This window comes from Fusarium proliferatum (assembly GCF_900067095.1).
Source record: "Fusarium proliferatum ET1 genome assembly, contig: FPRO_scaffold015, whole genome shotgun sequence".
NCBI classification, from domain to species: domain Eukaryota; kingdom Fungi; phylum Ascomycota; class Sordariomycetes; order Hypocreales; family Nectriaceae; genus Fusarium; species Fusarium proliferatum.
The window spans coordinates 20,980-37,776 of NW_022194804.1; the positions used below are offsets into that span (position 1 = coordinate 20,980).

The 16,797-nt window shown below is 44.9% G+C and overlaps 6 protein-coding genes and 3 non-coding genes across 9 annotated transcripts; 2 read left to right on the top strand and 7 right to left on the bottom strand.

Moving 5' to 3' along the window:
- Positions 1-1,682: 1,682 nt before the first annotated feature.
- Positions 1,683-2,261, bottom strand: FPRO_12263 (uncharacterized protein; the record flags this gene model as incomplete). Its single annotated transcript, XM_031224041.1, has 2 exons — positions 1,683-2,034; positions 2,125-2,261. 2 exons carry the CDS (start codon positions 2,259-2,261, stop codon positions 1,683-1,685), a joined length of 489 nt encoding a protein of 162 aa, XP_031089339.1.
- A 1,559-nt stretch (positions 2,262-3,820) lies between these two features.
- FPRO_12264 (uncharacterized protein) lies at positions 3,821-5,934 on the bottom strand (the record flags this gene model as incomplete). Its single annotated transcript, XM_031224042.1, has 2 exons — positions 3,821-5,752; positions 5,821-5,934. The coding sequence occupies 2 exons, from the start codon at positions 5,932-5,934 to the stop codon at positions 3,821-3,823; spliced, it is 2,046 nt and encodes a 681-aa protein (XP_031089340.1).
- A 1,022-nt stretch (positions 5,935-6,956) lies between these two features.
- On the top strand, positions 6,957-8,556 carry FPRO_12265 (uncharacterized protein; the record flags this gene model as incomplete). The annotated part of the gene is made up of 2 exons (XM_031224043.1): positions 6,957-7,100; positions 7,150-8,556. The coding sequence occupies 2 exons, from the start codon at positions 6,957-6,959 to the stop codon at positions 8,554-8,556; spliced, it is 1,551 nt and encodes a 516-aa protein (XP_031089341.1).
- A 211-nt stretch (positions 8,557-8,767) lies between these two features.
- On the bottom strand, positions 8,768-10,179 carry FPRO_12266 (uncharacterized protein; the record flags this gene model as incomplete). The annotated part of the gene is made up of 2 exons (XM_031224044.1): positions 8,768-10,078; positions 10,132-10,179. The coding sequence occupies 2 exons, from the start codon at positions 10,177-10,179 to the stop codon at positions 8,768-8,770; spliced, it is 1,359 nt and encodes a 452-aa protein (XP_031089342.1).
- Positions 10,180-10,794: 615 nt separating this feature from the next.
- tRNA lies at positions 10,795-10,901 on the bottom strand. The gene is made up of 2 exons: positions 10,864-10,901; positions 10,795-10,830 (listed from the first exon to the last, which is right to left on the bottom strand). It is a non-coding gene; the product is annotated as a tRNA-Met (tRNA).
- Positions 10,902-11,356: 455 nt separating this feature from the next.
- Positions 11,357-11,455, bottom strand: tRNA. The gene is made up of 2 exons: positions 11,419-11,455; positions 11,357-11,392 (listed from the first exon to the last, which is right to left on the bottom strand). It is a non-coding gene; the product is annotated as a tRNA-Phe (tRNA).
- A 680-nt stretch (positions 11,456-12,135) lies between these two features.
- Positions 12,136-12,251, top strand: rrna2. The gene has a single exon (XR_004093480.1). It is a non-coding gene; the product is annotated as a ribosomal RNA (ribosomal RNA).
- Positions 12,252-13,280: 1,029 nt separating this feature from the next.
- On the bottom strand, positions 13,281-14,881 carry FPRO_12267 (uncharacterized protein; the record flags this gene model as incomplete). The annotated part of the gene is made up of 4 exons (XM_031224045.1): positions 13,281-13,850; positions 13,896-14,123; positions 14,169-14,458; positions 14,506-14,881. The coding sequence occupies 4 exons, from the start codon at positions 14,879-14,881 to the stop codon at positions 13,281-13,283; spliced, it is 1,464 nt and encodes a 487-aa protein (XP_031089343.1).
- A 533-nt stretch (positions 14,882-15,414) lies between these two features.
- FPRO_12268 (uncharacterized protein) lies at positions 15,415-16,497 on the bottom strand (the record flags this gene model as incomplete). Its single annotated transcript, XM_031224046.1, has 3 exons — positions 15,415-15,630; positions 15,680-16,268; positions 16,340-16,497. The coding sequence occupies 3 exons, from the start codon at positions 16,495-16,497 to the stop codon at positions 15,415-15,417; spliced, it is 963 nt and encodes a 320-aa protein (XP_031089344.1).
- Between the last annotated feature and the right edge of the window lie 300 nt (positions 16,498-16,797).

Consider the following 16,797-nt stretch of genomic DNA (forward strand, 5'->3'; position numbering starts at 1 on the left):
AGGTTTAAAGGAATTAGGTTAACTCTATTTATATAAATTAGTTAGTAAAAGTTAAGTTAACCTTTACTAATTAAATATATATACCTAAATATATAACTAATTAACCTTATATTTAAGAACTGCAGTTAAAGTGATATTAGTAAAGAAGTAGTAGTTTAAACTGGGGAAATTTAATTCTATAAGAGATATTAATATTTTATTATCTTCTTTAATTTATATTATAATAAGGTTTATTTCTTTATTATTTTTAATTATATTTATTATTTTTAATTCTTTAAATATATTAATAGTTATTAATTTTTACTATTATTTTAATATATTTAATTAAAATATTAAGTTTAGATATTTTATATAATTCTATTTAAGTAGTTTCTTTAAGTCTATTAATAAAAAATAATATAAAAATATTTTTATCCTAAAGTAGCTTTAATATTAACTATTAATATTTTACTATATATTTAAAAGCTAATTTAATCTATCTTAATAACTTAATATATTATTTAATTTATTTTTTATTATTAATTATTTTAAATATTTATTTAAGTATATTTTTAAATATATTAAAGTTATTATAGAATATAAATATTTAAGGTTATTATTTTAATTTAGGTTTATTAATATAATGTTCTATAATAAGTTTAAACTATTATATAGTTATATCTCTAAGGTATTTTATAATATATATAATTTTAATAAAGTCTTTTTTAACTTAAATTAAATAATAGATTATAAAGGCCTTATATTAAATAAAGAATATAATTAGCTTATTAAAAATTCTATTAAATAATTTAAGTAAATTATACTTAAATGTTTCTTTAATATCTTTACTTATTATTATAATATTTATAAGGTTTTATATTTCTTAAAGTCTATTTTAATTATTAATTATTTATTAGGCTTAAAGGTTTATAGTTTCTATAAGTATTTAATAAAACTTAATTTATTTAATAATTATATTAATAACTTATTATTAAAATTAAATAACTTCTTTATTTTCTCTTTTAAAAAAGTTATTTTTATTATCTTTTATAATTTAATTAATAAAGAAATTATTAATAAAGAAATTATTAATAAAGGTAATAAAATACTATTAAATAAATTAAATTAATATAGCTATTATATTTATATTACTTAATATAATATAATATAGTTTAAATAAGAGCTATTAATATATAATAGTTAATTCTTAACTATAGATAAACTAAATTATATTAGGTTTATTATTAGTAGATTATATAACTGTAATATTAAGTAGTTATTAAAGTTTTATATCTCTTAATAGTAGACTAAATATATATTAAGCTTAATTAATATAAAGAAGTTTTATTAATAGCTAGTAAGCTAAAATTTATAAAAGTATAAATAAATATATTCTATATATTAAAATAACTATATTAAGGCTAACTATCTATAAGGTTATTATTAATTTTAATATAATATATTTTTAAATTGCTATTAGTTTAATATTAATTAATCTTATATTAAATTAATCTATTATTAGATTTATCCTTTAATAGTTAGTTTAGGTAGTTATATTCTTATTAGATAAATTTTATAGGTCCCTTATATATATATAATATAAATGCTAGGGTTATAATAACTTTATAATGGCTAAAGTAAAGGTTAAGCTTTTAATATAATATTATTAAAAAAGTAGTTATTTAAACTAAAGATATTTAGTTTTATATCTTAACTTGTCCTTGGCTTTGTTTTAAATCTTTTATACTACGTAACCAGGCCACTTTATGTTTACAGAATTGCTCATCGCCTGGCTTCAGCACTGTTTCTATAAGCTTAAAATCATCAACTGTGCCCCCTCTTAGGACACTAACACCTGCATAAGCCGAAGACCGTCGGTACATAAGCGATCCGCACGTTATGCAGAAGAAATTAGTCATTGCGCTTCCATCTCTCTCAATTGTATCTGACTGGCTGAACTGTTTGAGGTTCTCTTCACCACGGACATGCTTTAGGTGTGTGTCGAGAACAATGATACCAGTGGTGAACATCGAAGCCGTGATCTTGCGACAATCGCTGCAGTGACAGATGAAGGAGAAAACGAAGCCAGGCTTGTTTAAAGGCTGGTGGCCATTAGTGACTGTCTTGGGGTTTCCGGTTTCTCACAGGGGCTTCACCAAGACCAGCTGAACCGCACCACAGTAGCATGTCGCTGTCGCTTCGTCTTCCGTCGACCATCCATCTTGTGCAAGCCCTGCTCGTGGGAAGAACTTTTTGGCTTTGTGGGACTGCTCGGGAGTCATATTTCTCGATTGAACATACGTATCAGGAGACAGGAGGTGATGTTGAAGGACCCTCACACGTAGTGAAGAGATGTAAAGAGTATCTTAATACTGGCAGCCACTCGGTTCTTCAGGTCCCTACCAATGTGGCTCTTATTCGCAGATATATGGTCCTACCTCTTGTATTTAAATGATGTTGACGGATATCTCGGGTCTCATGTTGAGGTTATCGTAGCAGAAACTCCGCAACTCCGCAAGAAGACGGCGTTGTTCAGTAATCACTGTCGCTATACACAACGTCTGTCAGATATGTTATTATATAACTGGTCCGAGACAGACTGTAGAAGCCTGCACAAGACGCGGAAAGTTGACTCAGGTATATAACTAATCAATAACATTAGATCACAGTGCGTGGAAATGGTTCAGGACACCCATATAACTGTATCTTTGGTATTCAATCTCTAATTATTATTAATCGTTTAACTCTTATATACTCCTCTAGATCCTTCAAAATAGACTAGCAGTATGCAATAACTCTCAGCTCATGGTTTACTCCAGCCAACACATTAATCATCCACTTCGTGTATTATGCCATTTCTCTTCAAAGCTTCTACTGAGGCTTATCAAACGAATATCGTGGAGATGACAGGACAGAGGATGTCGCAGACTTGCTGCCAGGTGTGTAGGCAGGCGATGGCTGGGGGTAGTATGCAACTACAGCCGCGTTGACCGACTCATGGTGCTCTTTGGCATGTCGGACAATTGAGGACCAGACTCGGCGAGCGTTGATCTTGGTGGATTCCATTGTGTTTGGAATGTAAAGTGCTTTTTGAGGGATGGTGTAGTTGTATATAGTGGTAGTTTTATAGAGTTGGGTGCAGTATGCAAGATATAGTTTGTAGTGTGGAGATTGTGTATAGATGTTGTGATTTAACTTGTTGGTCTTGTTTGAAGGGTTGATATCAGAGTTGAAGATGCTTGAATTGATGTTTGTTCAATGAGTTGCTTGATGATGAGTAGACTGAAAGACATATTCTGCCAGGAAATCGTATGCTCTTATATCCTGTTCGACATGATCTCTTACCTAACATATGACTCTATAGAATTCTCTCGAATGGTCTCCCTGTAAAATTCCTGCTTGACATGACATGACATGTCCTCGTTCAAAGATTCCCTTTTGGGCTTGGACAAACGAGCGACGCAATTTTCGCTGCGTTTGATTGGACACCGGCCCGATGTCAATTTAGTGGCTGCTCCCTGTGACATGCGCTATCGTCAAAATCTTTAGGTCATTTGTCATCTTTGCTTAGAATGTCAACTTGACAATTGCGCCCTTCATTGAATAGTGACTGATCTGAGTCATACGAGCTTGTCGTCCACTACGCCCTACAAAGTTTTCAGCAATTAAACTTGTCATTCTCGTATTGGTAATCCGATAATCGCAATGGGGCTTTATTCTGACAGTAGCGAATGCTTTTTTTCACACCGCAATAGATCACGCGATGGGCGCTTATTATTTTTCTTCCTTTCTTTTTTTGCGACGTTAATGTATTGGCCTTTGTCACCACCGCATTATTAAGCTATTCTATTTCGACAAAGTCAATACTCCAACCACGTTTTCCCTTGCAGGATATCTCTACGCAAAAACTTCGAGATTGCTCTTCTCTCGGATTTTGCTGCGCGTCATCTCGGTTCTCTTCCGCGTCTACCATCCGAGTCTTGATTACAGTCCATCCAGATCTTGATCCCTCACTATTATACTCCTTATCTAGATACGCTATCAATCTCTGGACGCGCTCTATGTCCCAAATGCCTTCTCTGGTGTCTGGCCTAGACGCAACCCATCCTTTGATCCAGTTTGCTATAGCAGCATCGGACATATGGTAGGCGTTGAGCATCGCAGGGAGCATTCCATATCCATAGTTGTTGACGATAACGGAGAGGTCATACGGAAGGCCGGCTGCAAGGCGACAGATCTTGCGCAATATGGCTGATCGTTCAGAGGGAGAGAGTCTGGGGCCTGATTCTGGGGAGTACATCAGGTCAAGTCGAAGCGTAGATACGAGGTAATGCGTAAAACTCGTAGCCGGCCTGACTGGCTCCGGGGCGGAAAGAAGCGTTAGGGGCTTCATACTGATATCTGCCTCTGGCCCCTCGCCCTCAAAGTCAGGGATATCTTCCGGCAATAGGCTAGCTCGCCATTGTTCGAGCTCAAGTCTAAGCTCGTCAACACGCTGGTCCCACTCCGCGCCTGGTCGAAGATTGGACCTCCATTTCTCTTCCAAATCATTCACTCTGGGCATGATGTAGAGCAGCCTATCATAGGGCAGCGTAGAGCCAGCGAGATACTGGACGAGGAACCGTGACGCCTCAGATGATACAACTTGCTCCTGGATCGAATGTGTCCCCTCATAGATCTCCAAAAGGGCTGCTATCCTTGAGAAAGCCGAGACCAGAGATTCTCCAATAGTTGTCTCCCTCACAAGGCTCAGATGGGTCGACAGGAACTCGACCGCTGCGCGACCATGTACGCACCATAGCCTCATCTGCGCTCTTCTTAGTTCAAAGTGTGCCAGTAACAAGACTGTACTGAGCCAAGACACAATCTTCTCTCGTCTCCCAGGGCCGTGTTCGTTTCCCGGTGTCGGCATGTCTGGGTTCATATCCTCTATCGGAATGTTCCCAACATCTCCTAGAGCTATGACAAAGTGTTCTAGTGCGTGTATCGCTGCCTGACTCCGTAGCTGCTGTCCCATGTTGGACTTGGAGACTTTGAGAGCTGACAAGGCTAAAGCGGCATGGTAAAATGATGCACTGAGAAACCCGGCATCCATGATATCGTTTAAATACAGGAGTGTGAGGACACCGTATGGCGATGCATCCCGAAGGTGATGGTAGTAGAGCATATCCTCGGGAAACTTCATGCTCTCAAGGAGCCCCTGAGGGATGATGGGAGCAGTGTGAAGTCCATTGAAGAATTGACTACTTCTCGGGGTCGGAACCTGTGTTCTTGAAGCTAGCTGCGGAGATGAGACGCTCAATGGCCCGAAGAATGGGAAAGAAGTTTGGTGACTTTGGTCCGATGTAGCAACTGGTGACACGATGTATGGTAAGCCGCCACGGATGCTTCCAGCCAGTGCCGGCGCGTCAACATCGGTATCAGATATTAATCCAGACTCCCAAGCCGCGGGTGTATCAGAAGAAGAAAGTGCGGCAGTTACGTCGGAGCTATTGTTTGCCTGGCCAGCATCGTAAGAAGGGGTTTGAGCCGCAATGGTATCATTCTCCAACTCCGGTGCTGGAGTTGCATACGAAGAATAGTACTCAGGTGCCGGACTCTGTGCTTCTTCACCTTGTGGTGCACCTTCAACACTACCTCGCCTGTCTGAAGACTCGGCTATCGCTTGGCCTGACCGTGTCCGGCGGGGAGAGTCATGAGCGAACAACTTGTTCTGATCTTTGAAGATGATCTGGTTTGCATAACCACCGCATGGCATGTACAAGCGTGTGCACTGTGGATACCACAAATCAGTAACTCAGCCCTATGGAGATGGCATACGAGTCATTGGCATAGACGTACGTTATTGCATTCTGGCTTTGTCTCGTCACATTTCAGCCGCCGAGCTCGGCACGTGACGCAGCCATTGCGGTTGCGAGTCTTGACGTTTCGCCGTCGTACAACACGGCCAGACATTGCTCTGCACAATCGCAATCAACCGTGATCGGAATTGGCGGAAATGAACGAGCCAGGTCAGCGTGTTGGACGCTTCCTTACTACCAAACAAACTGAAGAGCCTGAGAGATTGGCGATGACGAAAGATCGTATAGAATAGCCCTATTGGGACATTTCAGACGAGCGGGGACTGCATGCAAAGTTGATTGTCGTTCTAGACCCGATTGGGCAAAGGCCCGTCGACTTATGCATATTGTAAACTGCCGACACAATTCCTCTTGTCTGCTGTGTGAAATCTTACAATGATTCGCAAGGCTGAAGGATGCATCGCCGCATGATTACATCACAGACTCATCGACCTCGAATCAATTTCACGGTTGTCATGGTCAAGATATAGAGAGTGACTTGGTCATTCGCGACGTGCACAGCCAGCTACATCTGCTGTCTCTAAGCTTCGTTCACTTGATGAGATGGAGCTCCCGACATTGTAGCCAGGCGAAGAATCGGCCAGACAAGATCCTTCAAGTACACGAACATGAGGAATGGATCCCAAGGAAGTACACATTGGCGCTCTTGAGCGCAATCTCTGGATGAATCCTTCTGTGTCCGGACTATAACCATGTTTACGCCTCTTGCGAGCATTCTGATAGTCAGGCAATTGTCAGCTAAAGTACAAGAAAGAGGTGGGACTAAGGCAATGCCGAACGTCTCTAATACGAACAGCATTGCTATTGGGCTGAATTGATTGAGTAGACTCGAGGTCAACCAACGAACAAATATCGATGGCGAAATGCATGGTCCCACAATGGCTTGCCGCTTGCAGCGTCCCCAAGCGGAAATGCTGAACGGGCTTCCAGCCAAGAGAAGGATTGTTTAAGTCGGAGAATATCCTACCTTTTCGAGCAATGCACACCTTGTTCCTGTTCGTGTGACATTCCCAAATCCTCCGATATACTATCTGTGGTGATAATAATTGCATTTGTAATCCCGATTCGTCAGACGCCACAATCTTATACACAAGACGGCAAGCATTTCATATCGTTATGGAGGTCTCAAAGGCGATATCGGATCCCGAACCAGGATCGTTGATGCTTGAGAAGAAGACATCATTCGAGTCGCAACAAACAACAAGGGTCATCGTCACATTCGACAGCAATGATCCAGAGAACCCCAACAACTGGTCCAAGGTATGCGGTTCCGTATCAACAAAGGATTCCAAGTACTGACAATTGTTAGGCCAAGAAGAGATTTGTAGTCTTTACTCTCACGTTGACATTATTCAACAGCACGCTCTCATCGTCCCTCCCAGCCAATGCCATGTCACCGATGGCCGCTGAGTTCGGTATCGACGATACACGAGGAAACCCACAGTTGGCACTTCCAATATCACTTTTCCTCGTAGGATACGTCTTCGGACCTCTCCTCTTCGGGCCTCTTTCAGAGCTCCAAGGCCGCAAATACGTTCTCCAAGCGGCCTTTATCGTATACATCCTATTCACTCTTGCTTGCGCTCTAGCGCCGAACTGGCCGTCAATGTTGGTCTTCCGGCTCATGTCGGGCATTGTCGGCAGCTCGCCTAGCACACTTGGCGGCGGCATCATCGCAGACATACACAGCGACCTAACTCAGAGAGGCAGAGCTCTCACATACTACTACACAGCGAGTATCTGCGCGCCATTGATTGCTCCAACAATAGCTGCCTATTTGGCCCCGATCTCTTGGCGTTGGGCATATTGGTTCAGTCTCATATTTGCAGGTGTGACCATCATTCCGTTAGCATTCTTACCAGAGACCTTCGGTCCTACCATCCTGGCTCGGCGTGCGAAAAAGATCCGGCGATCTGCAGCAAAGACTGGTCAGGGCAACGTTGAGACGTATGCCGCGATTGAACTTGAAGCGAAGGGTTGGCGCAACCTTATGAGTGTCGTGCTCATTCGACCACTGCACATGCTCTTCACCGAACTGATCGTCGCTGCAACAGCTACATATATCGCCCTAGCTTACAGCGTGTACTACATGTTCTTTCAGACATATCCTATCGTCTTCAAGGGCACCTACGGGATGTCAAACAAGAAAAGCAGCTTCATGTACTTGCCCATTGCGGGAGGAATCTGCCTTGGTCTGGTAATATTCTTCCTTTGGGATGCCTACTACAGACGCTGCAAAAAGGCCGGTCGAACCTGGGCACAGAAGAATGAGTACAGCAGGTTGCCTCTAGCATGCATGGGCGGGCCTCTTCTGGCAATCTCACTCTTCTGGGCTGGCTGGACCGCACGGTCCGATATCTCGTGGGTGTCGCCCATGGTTGCAGGAATTCCGTTCGGAGCTGCTCAGCTTCTCATCAGTATCGCTCTAACGACTTACCTGGGCGATTGCTACGGAGTGTACTCAGCATCGGCCATGGCGGCGGGGACGTGCCTACGAAATCTTGCTGGTGCGGTACTATGTATCGCTGCGGCACCCATGTACACCAAACTCGGTGTTGGATGGGCTTCAACGCTTCTTGGGGTTGTGAGCGTCTTTATGTGTGTTATCCCGTTCATCTTCATTCGATACGGGAATACTATTCGACAACGAAGCAAGTTTTATCAGAGGCTAAAGGCAGAGATGGAATCGTCACAGAGTGAAGCAGAAAGTGATTGAGGCGGAGCTAAAACGACGCCTGGTATAAACAAAATGACAGATCCGGGTTTTACTGTTAGATAAAATAACTTTAGATAGATGGCAGCAATACTGCTCTGAGGACACTCAGAAACAATTCGAGCCAAAGTACGTGTACTTCTTTCACGGTAATCCTCTTAAAGAGCCAAAACTGTGATGTCGTTGAATGGGCCACAAGTTCTCCTTATGGGTTTCACTTGGAGACTTTGTCGAAGACACCCTCAAGCCAGCCCAATGTCTCCTGGGCAAGTTGATTCTCCGCTCCAATTGCACAGTGAACCCCAGATCCTAGCTCCGTCTTGAATAGAAAGTAGTGCGCCTGTGTTCCTAAAGCCATCGCCATCTCCTCTGGTTGTTCTGGAGCAGACGTGTCATCCTGGCCCGAGGCGACAAATACGGGACAGGTGATTTTGGCCAGGCTTTTCTTATCAAGGTTGAACTCCCCCATCATGGTCAACCACTTGAAAGGACTCTTGGTGTTCCATGCCCACATTCCTTGGTTAATTGGCCAGCTGAGTGCTGTTGGGACTTTAGGATTCTCGAGAATACTGTAGATCTCATCATCAAAAGCAGTGCTATTGCCTGAAAGGAAGAGCTTGGTCAAAGCGGGAGGAAACTGCTCAAGCATAGCGCGTTGAAGGTTGAGCATCCCGTCAATAGCAAGTACAGCCGCCAACCTATGTTCATGTGTCGCGGCCAACGGTGCGAGAAGCCCACCAAAAGACATGCCAATGAGAGCAACTCTATCAGGGTCAACATCGTGACGACTGCGAGCATAGTCGACAACGGGGGTGACGGCCTCCCACCACTCGGGCATGAAGCCAAGATTTTGCTTTCGGCGCACTGTCGCTTGTCCTGGTCCTTCATATGTAATGCAGTTCCAGCCACGCTGTATGATCTCACGACAGTTGCTATGGTAGAGAGCCTCTTGAGACCCATCGTATCCAGTTCCAACTATGACTGTAGGAATCTTCTTGCCATAGCTAAGGTGTTTCCCAGCCGGGAGTTGAGCATCTCCTGGGTAAAAGTAGGCCGGAACAGTAAACTTGGTTGCCTTTAGCTCAACGAAGGTCGGAGGATTGGGAAGAAGATTGACGGCCTTTGTGAAGCTTGCGTTCTGCTTCTGCCAGAGAATTTCAATGCGAGGATCAGACTGATTGCCGTGTAAGAAGAAGTCGGCACCCCTGTAGTAAGATGAGGACCGGAAGTAGGCTGAGCGAGCAGAGACCCAGTCCTTCTTCTTCTCAGCAGCAACAGCCTGTTCACGGATCTTGTCTGCAAGAAACTTGAATTCGTGATACCAACTCTCGGGATTGTTTGGCTCGATCACAGCAGCTGCTCGGAGGACTTCCCCTGTAGCGCTACCGCCTTCGTTGGCTAGGGAAAGATATTCGCTGAGGATGAAAGAGAACTCGGTGTCGTTGCTGAGCTGGAACATGGACGTGGTCGTGTTAGAAATGGTGACATTTGGAGGATATGTTTCGGTCTCATGAGCTTTGGTGACCTGTTTATCTGTCAGCATAGGTTAAAATTAGAGGCTATGTCGAGGAGGAATACCGCCGCAAGGAGCGTGCCCCATGTTATGATGCAAGAGAAAGAGAGCATCCTGAGTAAGATGACGGTAGTATTAAACGTGAAAGTTGATAGATGATGTGAGATCGTTTCTTGTCGATGGAAAGGAAGACTATTCTCCAGCATCATGACTTCTTAAATGCCGCTCATCTCGACGGCCTCTTCCTGCACAACGACGTGGTGATGTTGGACATGCTCGAATGGGTTACTCGTTTAAGCCTTCACTTCCGTGATTCTCTATTCTGGATACTTCGCAAATGATATAATTATCATAAGGCTGAGACTGATCTCGAATGAGATACCGTATTCGGACAAGCGAGTATGCGGCGTTCATGAGCCGTGCTTACATGATGCGTCATGGCTCATGCTGACATACTGAGAACAGCCTTACAGAGTGCCGACATAACCGAGTAAGAAGAACGATCGACTTATGACTGGAGCTTTGAATTGCATTCAATTAATACTTCGTCATATTGATCCCAGCAAGTTGGGGTCCGCTGTGACATTGGTATAGATCGTGCTGGTCAGTACCTGTGGCTGGGTCATTTCAGCAGTTTTATAGGGAAAATGTGAACTTGAATTGGTTGTCTTTGAGCCACTTGTCAACGCGGAAGATCAAAAAGAGATACGATCAAAAAGACAGTTTCTTGTCGGTGGAGAGGCTCGAACTCTCGACCTTTGGATTACTCTGATCTGGGACCAAATCACGCTTCGTGCTATGAGACCAACGCTCTAACCAACTGAGCCACACCGACAGTGCTTTTTGAGTGGGTTGGGATGCCCACTCAATTCGTTGGCGGAGAGCGAAAGAATTGCCGTACAAGAATTGATTTGACGAAGTCGAAGCTGATCAAGAATGGGCAGCATGATAGGTAGCAGGTATATCATAGGACTGTTATTCCAAGACGCGCCTCAATCAAGGGTATTGCCCCAGTAGCCAGGCATAAAGACCCTGCATCATCCAGTCTGCTTACGCAAAGACCAGCCTGCAACTCAATCAACGAGGAGTACTTTCTCGACGCTAAAAATTAAGACTCAGTCCCTCCTGTACTCGTCATTGCTCTGGAGTCTACTTGACAAGCTTGGCCAGGACCTTACACGAAGTTCCTGATGTTACCCATTCATATGGTTCTTCAACGCTAGACACTTTCCAGTCAAGTAGACCAGACCAGACCCACCGGCAACTAGCGAGGAGAGCAAAAAGGGAACATGCGGTTTGTGTGGATCGAACACACGACCTTCAGATATCGAATGATAGTGATTGAAGTTGGACTTCAGTCTGACGCTCTCCCAACTGAGCTAAACCCGCTTGTTGTTTTGCCGCAATTTGATGGGCACCATAGACGACTCCCGGCCACAAACCACGGACTCTTGAGCTTGGGATTATGCACTGATTCGGTCGAGTTTGTTGAATCACTTCCTCAATCTACAATTAGGGGAGTTCCAATGACAATTGAGCAGCATAGCCCACCAGAACTTGTTGGGTCGTTGGCGCGTGCGATTGATATTGGCCTGTCTTACCGCCACCTACCATGGCGAAATTATTTAAGTCCAAGCTCAAGGGTAGGCTTTGATGTATGCCGAAAAAGTCAATTGGCATATCTTCCCTGAGACCATGAAGCCGACTCTGTATTAAACTGGGCATAGTGCTTACATATTGACTGTCTACCATTGCCTGATTTTGGACAGGTGGTATCGTGGAAATAAGCATGTTTTGATGTTGATGCGATTGAGGTGAGTTCAGTGGATGCCAACCAGGGTCAGCGATCCACTGGAGTAGGATTTTAACCACTGTAGCGAATTGAATTGGCTCATTGTGACTCAATTAATAAGAAGTTACCTGATCTTCTGTAAGGGGTAGTAAAGACAGAAGAATAGCTCAAAGAAACAATACCGCCAGATGTTGTGAGTAAAGAAAAAAGACAGTGGGTGATGGGATTACTGTGAAGTCGTCGATATAGGTCAAGAGACAGGTCATGTCTTGCACATACGACCATACCTGCAGGAAAATACGGGATCCCGTCCGCTCTCCCATAGTCAAGCCTGTAAGGGGCGGATCAGTAGTTGGGTCGGTGACGACCAGCGAATCCCCGCTGTTGTATGTTTTTGCTGGTTGTCTGTGAGCTGCATCACTTTTTGGCTGTCGCCAAGTGCGCGGTTGTGACCGTGCTGAGCAAACTGATCGTTGGCCGTCTGCTTGTCGTGTTGATCTTGTAGCTCAATAAGCTACAAGAAGCAGCCAATAGTTGCTGGGCAGACAGCAACCCAGACATACAGTAAGTAAATGCAGTGCGATGATTCAGTGATAAAAAGAGACCCAGCGCAAATTGAAGCTCCGAGAAATGGTGCCTGCGAAAGAGGTCGGTACTTGAAGCCATGCAATTGCCTGTCTGTTGGGCTCTAGGTGCTGGCCCTATCAGCTCTAGCGACCTTGCAAGGCGTTGTGTTGACAGGAGAAGGAGATGTACCTTTTGCGTTGATGGCTCTCGAGTGCCGCCGTAGCGAGCGCATGGTCGCAAATACAGGGGTTATCCCCTGATGGTACAGACGTGTTATCGCACTGATAAGCCGTCTTATCGGAAGTACCCATTTGTGGCTGGTCAATTCGACAGCGATCTGAAGGCCCCATTATTGTTAGAGGACACGCAATGTCACTCAGTACGCGAGCACCTCGACGTGTCACACCGCGTCGCGTTACATCATGCCAAGTCCTCGTCCGCATCTGGCACGCGTGACTGAATACGGATACTCCCTGTCACTGTGTATAATAACGCACTTCTTTTCAGAACACTTTCCGAGCGTCACCGTTTAGTCCCCATCGCTTCTAGTGCCGTTAGAGGTAGTCCTCATGATGCTCATGATACCAGAGGATTCACAGCCCCTGGCGCGCTCATTTGACAAACTCTCAAGTCCTTTGTCTCATTGTGACCCCTCCTCATGCCAATCATTTCCAGCTGCCTACCTGAAGATCAAATACATATCGCGCAAAGCTAAAAGGGCCGCCAGTGGCGTCATGGGCAGTCTGCCCTAGGGGTTCATAAGCCAGGACACCATGATGGACACGTCGTAGCGCGAAGCACCGTCGGAGCCTTTGTTCAACATCTTCATGTGACATAGCGAGAGCTAGACGTGACCTAGATAAACCACGGGACCGGAACATCGCACTCAACAAACCGCAACCAATCGACACGCTGGCCAGCTTTCCCTATACTCCTGAGATCCTGCTGTTTCCAGATACCCTTGATAATATCTCGTAGAACTTTGATGTTGCCAATGCTCCTCACGCTGTCCATTCTGTCAACGGTATGCAGAATGCTGACTCGATCTTGCTCATCGACTTCACACGCGATGATAAACACTGGCCATGGACTGGTTGCAACATCCAGGCTTTTCAAAATCCCCAGGGCTTGTTGTACGTAAACCGGCCGCGTGAAATCATCCTCCGCGATGGAATGAACGCGTTGGAGATAGAGCAGTGCCGCTAGACGATACAACTCAGCGATAGCCAAAATGCGATGTGATCTTAAACTACCAGAGCACTCGATGGGCGCAACCAACTGTCGCAGGTTGTAAAGCTTCATTGCCAAATCGCACCTTTGCAGCGTTGAGGTGCTCAGACAATCTTGTGCCGAGTGTAGTCGCATCATGTTGATCTCATCAATGATCTCAAGGACCTCCACAGAACAGCCCAAAGACCCCACGATCTGGACCAGAGTCAGAAGAGTGGACGTTAGAACGGGGGCACTTACGAGAAACTTGCTACCACTGAAAGCGCAAAGAGCGGATGTTGAGACGGAGCCAGGGCTTTCGTTAAGTCGCCATGACGGATGGTTGAAAGCAGCCAATACATCATGATATAGCCACCAGGTAAGCAGGAAATCCGAGCTTGAGCCGGGGGTATCTGTGCACTGTCGCCTTATTATCTCCTTCGCTCCGTTCAAATGAATGTGCCAATTGTGCTCTTCTCTATCAAAGACCTGTGAAGCATTAGTTACGGTAGCCCAATTTCTGGTCATACGGACATCATAAACACAAAGCATCATTACTGCTGCAAGCTGGACTTGATTGGTCGATGCACGTTTTGACCTCGTACTACTTGCGAGGGATATTGACAAGTTCCGGACGGCTTTCAGTTTGAACGACATTGCATCAGCTATCGAGTTTGAGTAGTGGATCATTGCTACGGCTATCATTGCATTGAGCAACGCAAGAGCTGAATTGTCCTGGCTTGATAAAGCCATGGGTAGTAATGTCGAACAAAAGCCATTTTGAGCTTGAGTTGTAGAGATCATTGGGGATATAATGTTTTGATCTGGTTCCGTTAGCCATTGCCCAAGGGAAATGGAGAATTTCACACACAATAACCGAGAAGCATGCCTGCACGATCGAGCAAGGGGCCATGAAGTGTGAGACTGCGTCGAGGTCGTTGTCGGAAGAGATCCACAAGCGTATGGCCACCACTATTTGTGAAAGCAATATCAACATCTGATATGGATGTGTTCAAGAAGTATTTGCCATAGTGAACCGATCCTGATGGTGTTGCTGGGGGCCGATGCTCAGCAGGGTCACGTTTTCTCCGCCGTCCATCATGACGATCTGGCCAGAGAAGTTGAAGGCCATATCCAAGACACTTTCTTTGCGTCCGCATGCAGTTATTACAACTCGGCGTTGCCCTATCGCAGCCGATCTTGCGCCCTACACTTGTCAGCTTGAAGACCACCAAAGGATATGTCATCTTACGTTTGCAGGTCCAACAGCTTTGTTTCGGCAGCATCTCCGGTCTACCTCTCAAAAGTGAGCGACAATGATGATCACGAGCTACTTTTCGAGAGGAAAATTAGAATCCTTGGACGAATTGCCAGTTTGTTCTAGTATCTTGTCACTACCATCCTTGGTGGGAGTCAGCGGGGTCCAGAAGATGATGTGTCAGCCGCCAATAATCGCCATGTTCGTCAATGATCCAAAACAGGCAATTCGACCCAGCAATCGAGAGTGTCCGATAAGTTCAAGGATTCGTGGAGCATAAGCTGAAAATAGACTGAATAAATGTATGAGAACGGCTATTTTCTAGAGTATTTGAATCCAAGAGGCAATTGGCAGTTTGTGCGATCAGATACTTGAGAGGACGAGTAACTACAAGCGCTATCATGGAAACGAAACCGGGCATGATCCGAACCTCGGCAGAGAGTAAGATCTCCTGAGCCACGGTAATATGAACTTTGGATACTACTGAAAGAGAAACCGGCATCTCGTTATCTCTCCTCGTCACTAATCCACGACGACATGCTTTGCAACCTTCTCGTTGACCTTGAGACTCAGCAGGTCAGGCCGCGCATAATGCCCAACGACGTCAATGAAAGCCTTGGGCTTATCAATATCTCTCAGATTGACCACAGCTGTGATGATGCCCTCTTCACCGTCACCAATAGACTCTGCAAGTGGCTTGCCATCCGGCCCAAAGATCATCGAGAATCCACCACCCGGCTATATCAACAGTCAGCGGTCTGTCCATCTTCAAGGAGGGTTATCTCACTGTTTTGGTCACAGGATTGCCTGCAAGTCCATTTCTTTCCAAGTTCTTTTCGGTAAGAACCTGTGAGGCCACAGCGACAAAAGTTGCCCCTTCAATGGCCATGAACTGACTTGCGCGATAGCTCGCCTCACCGGTCTCGTGGTACAGCCAAGCGATCTTTTCAGGGTCTGGCATCTCAAACTCAGCTGGCCAACTGGCGATATGGATCTGCACACCCTGTGAATATTCGTTGTATCGAAGCAATGGCTGCAAATGCTCCCAGCAGTTCAACGCGCCAACCTTTCCGAACTTGGTGTCAACGACGACTTTGAGCGATTCGGCCTGTCCCTCGCCCCAGATTGTTCGTTCCACGTGAGTAGGCTTGATCTTTCGTCGATGATGAATAATTTCGCCATTTGTATCGATGAATGATTGTCCCATGTACAGGCTTGCTCCATCTCGTTCACTGTACCCAAGAACGACGAGCATACCCGCTTTCTTGACAGCTTGTTGGATTCGCTTCATTTGAGGTGAGTCTCGACGCATAGCATTGGCCATGTACTCGTGGATCCAACCTCCATTGTTGATGACTGGAGATGTCCACATTTGCCTGCACAGCTCTATTAGCATCATGGGTACATAGTAGATGAAACCATTCTGGCTGACAGATTCCGATCATACCATGGATAACCAGGAATCCAAACTTCGGGAAACCCAAGTACTTGGACTCCATCAGCGGCTGCTTTCTCGATCAGGGAGATGGTTTTGTCAACGCTTCCTTCTAGGTCGAGCCATACAGGCTCTGCTTGCACGGCACCGACTTTAACAGTTTGGTCCATGATAGGTAGAGTAGATAAGGTTATTACAGTGAGGAGAGACAAGGTTGAGATGGCGCGCTCTGCCACTTTTCTATCCTGATGCTGGAGACGAAGGGAGCTTATTTATACATGGTCAAAATCCATCTTTTGAGACTCCAGGATAATGGATGCTTCATGACGATAGTTGACGGAGTTGAATTGCCGAGATCCGTGTAGACAGACGACCTAAGGAAATAGTTTGCGATCTCAAACAAGCGCAGCAGACGCCGCGTTGTTGATACTCTTGCTCCAAGACAAGCAAAATGATCCACTATGGGACAT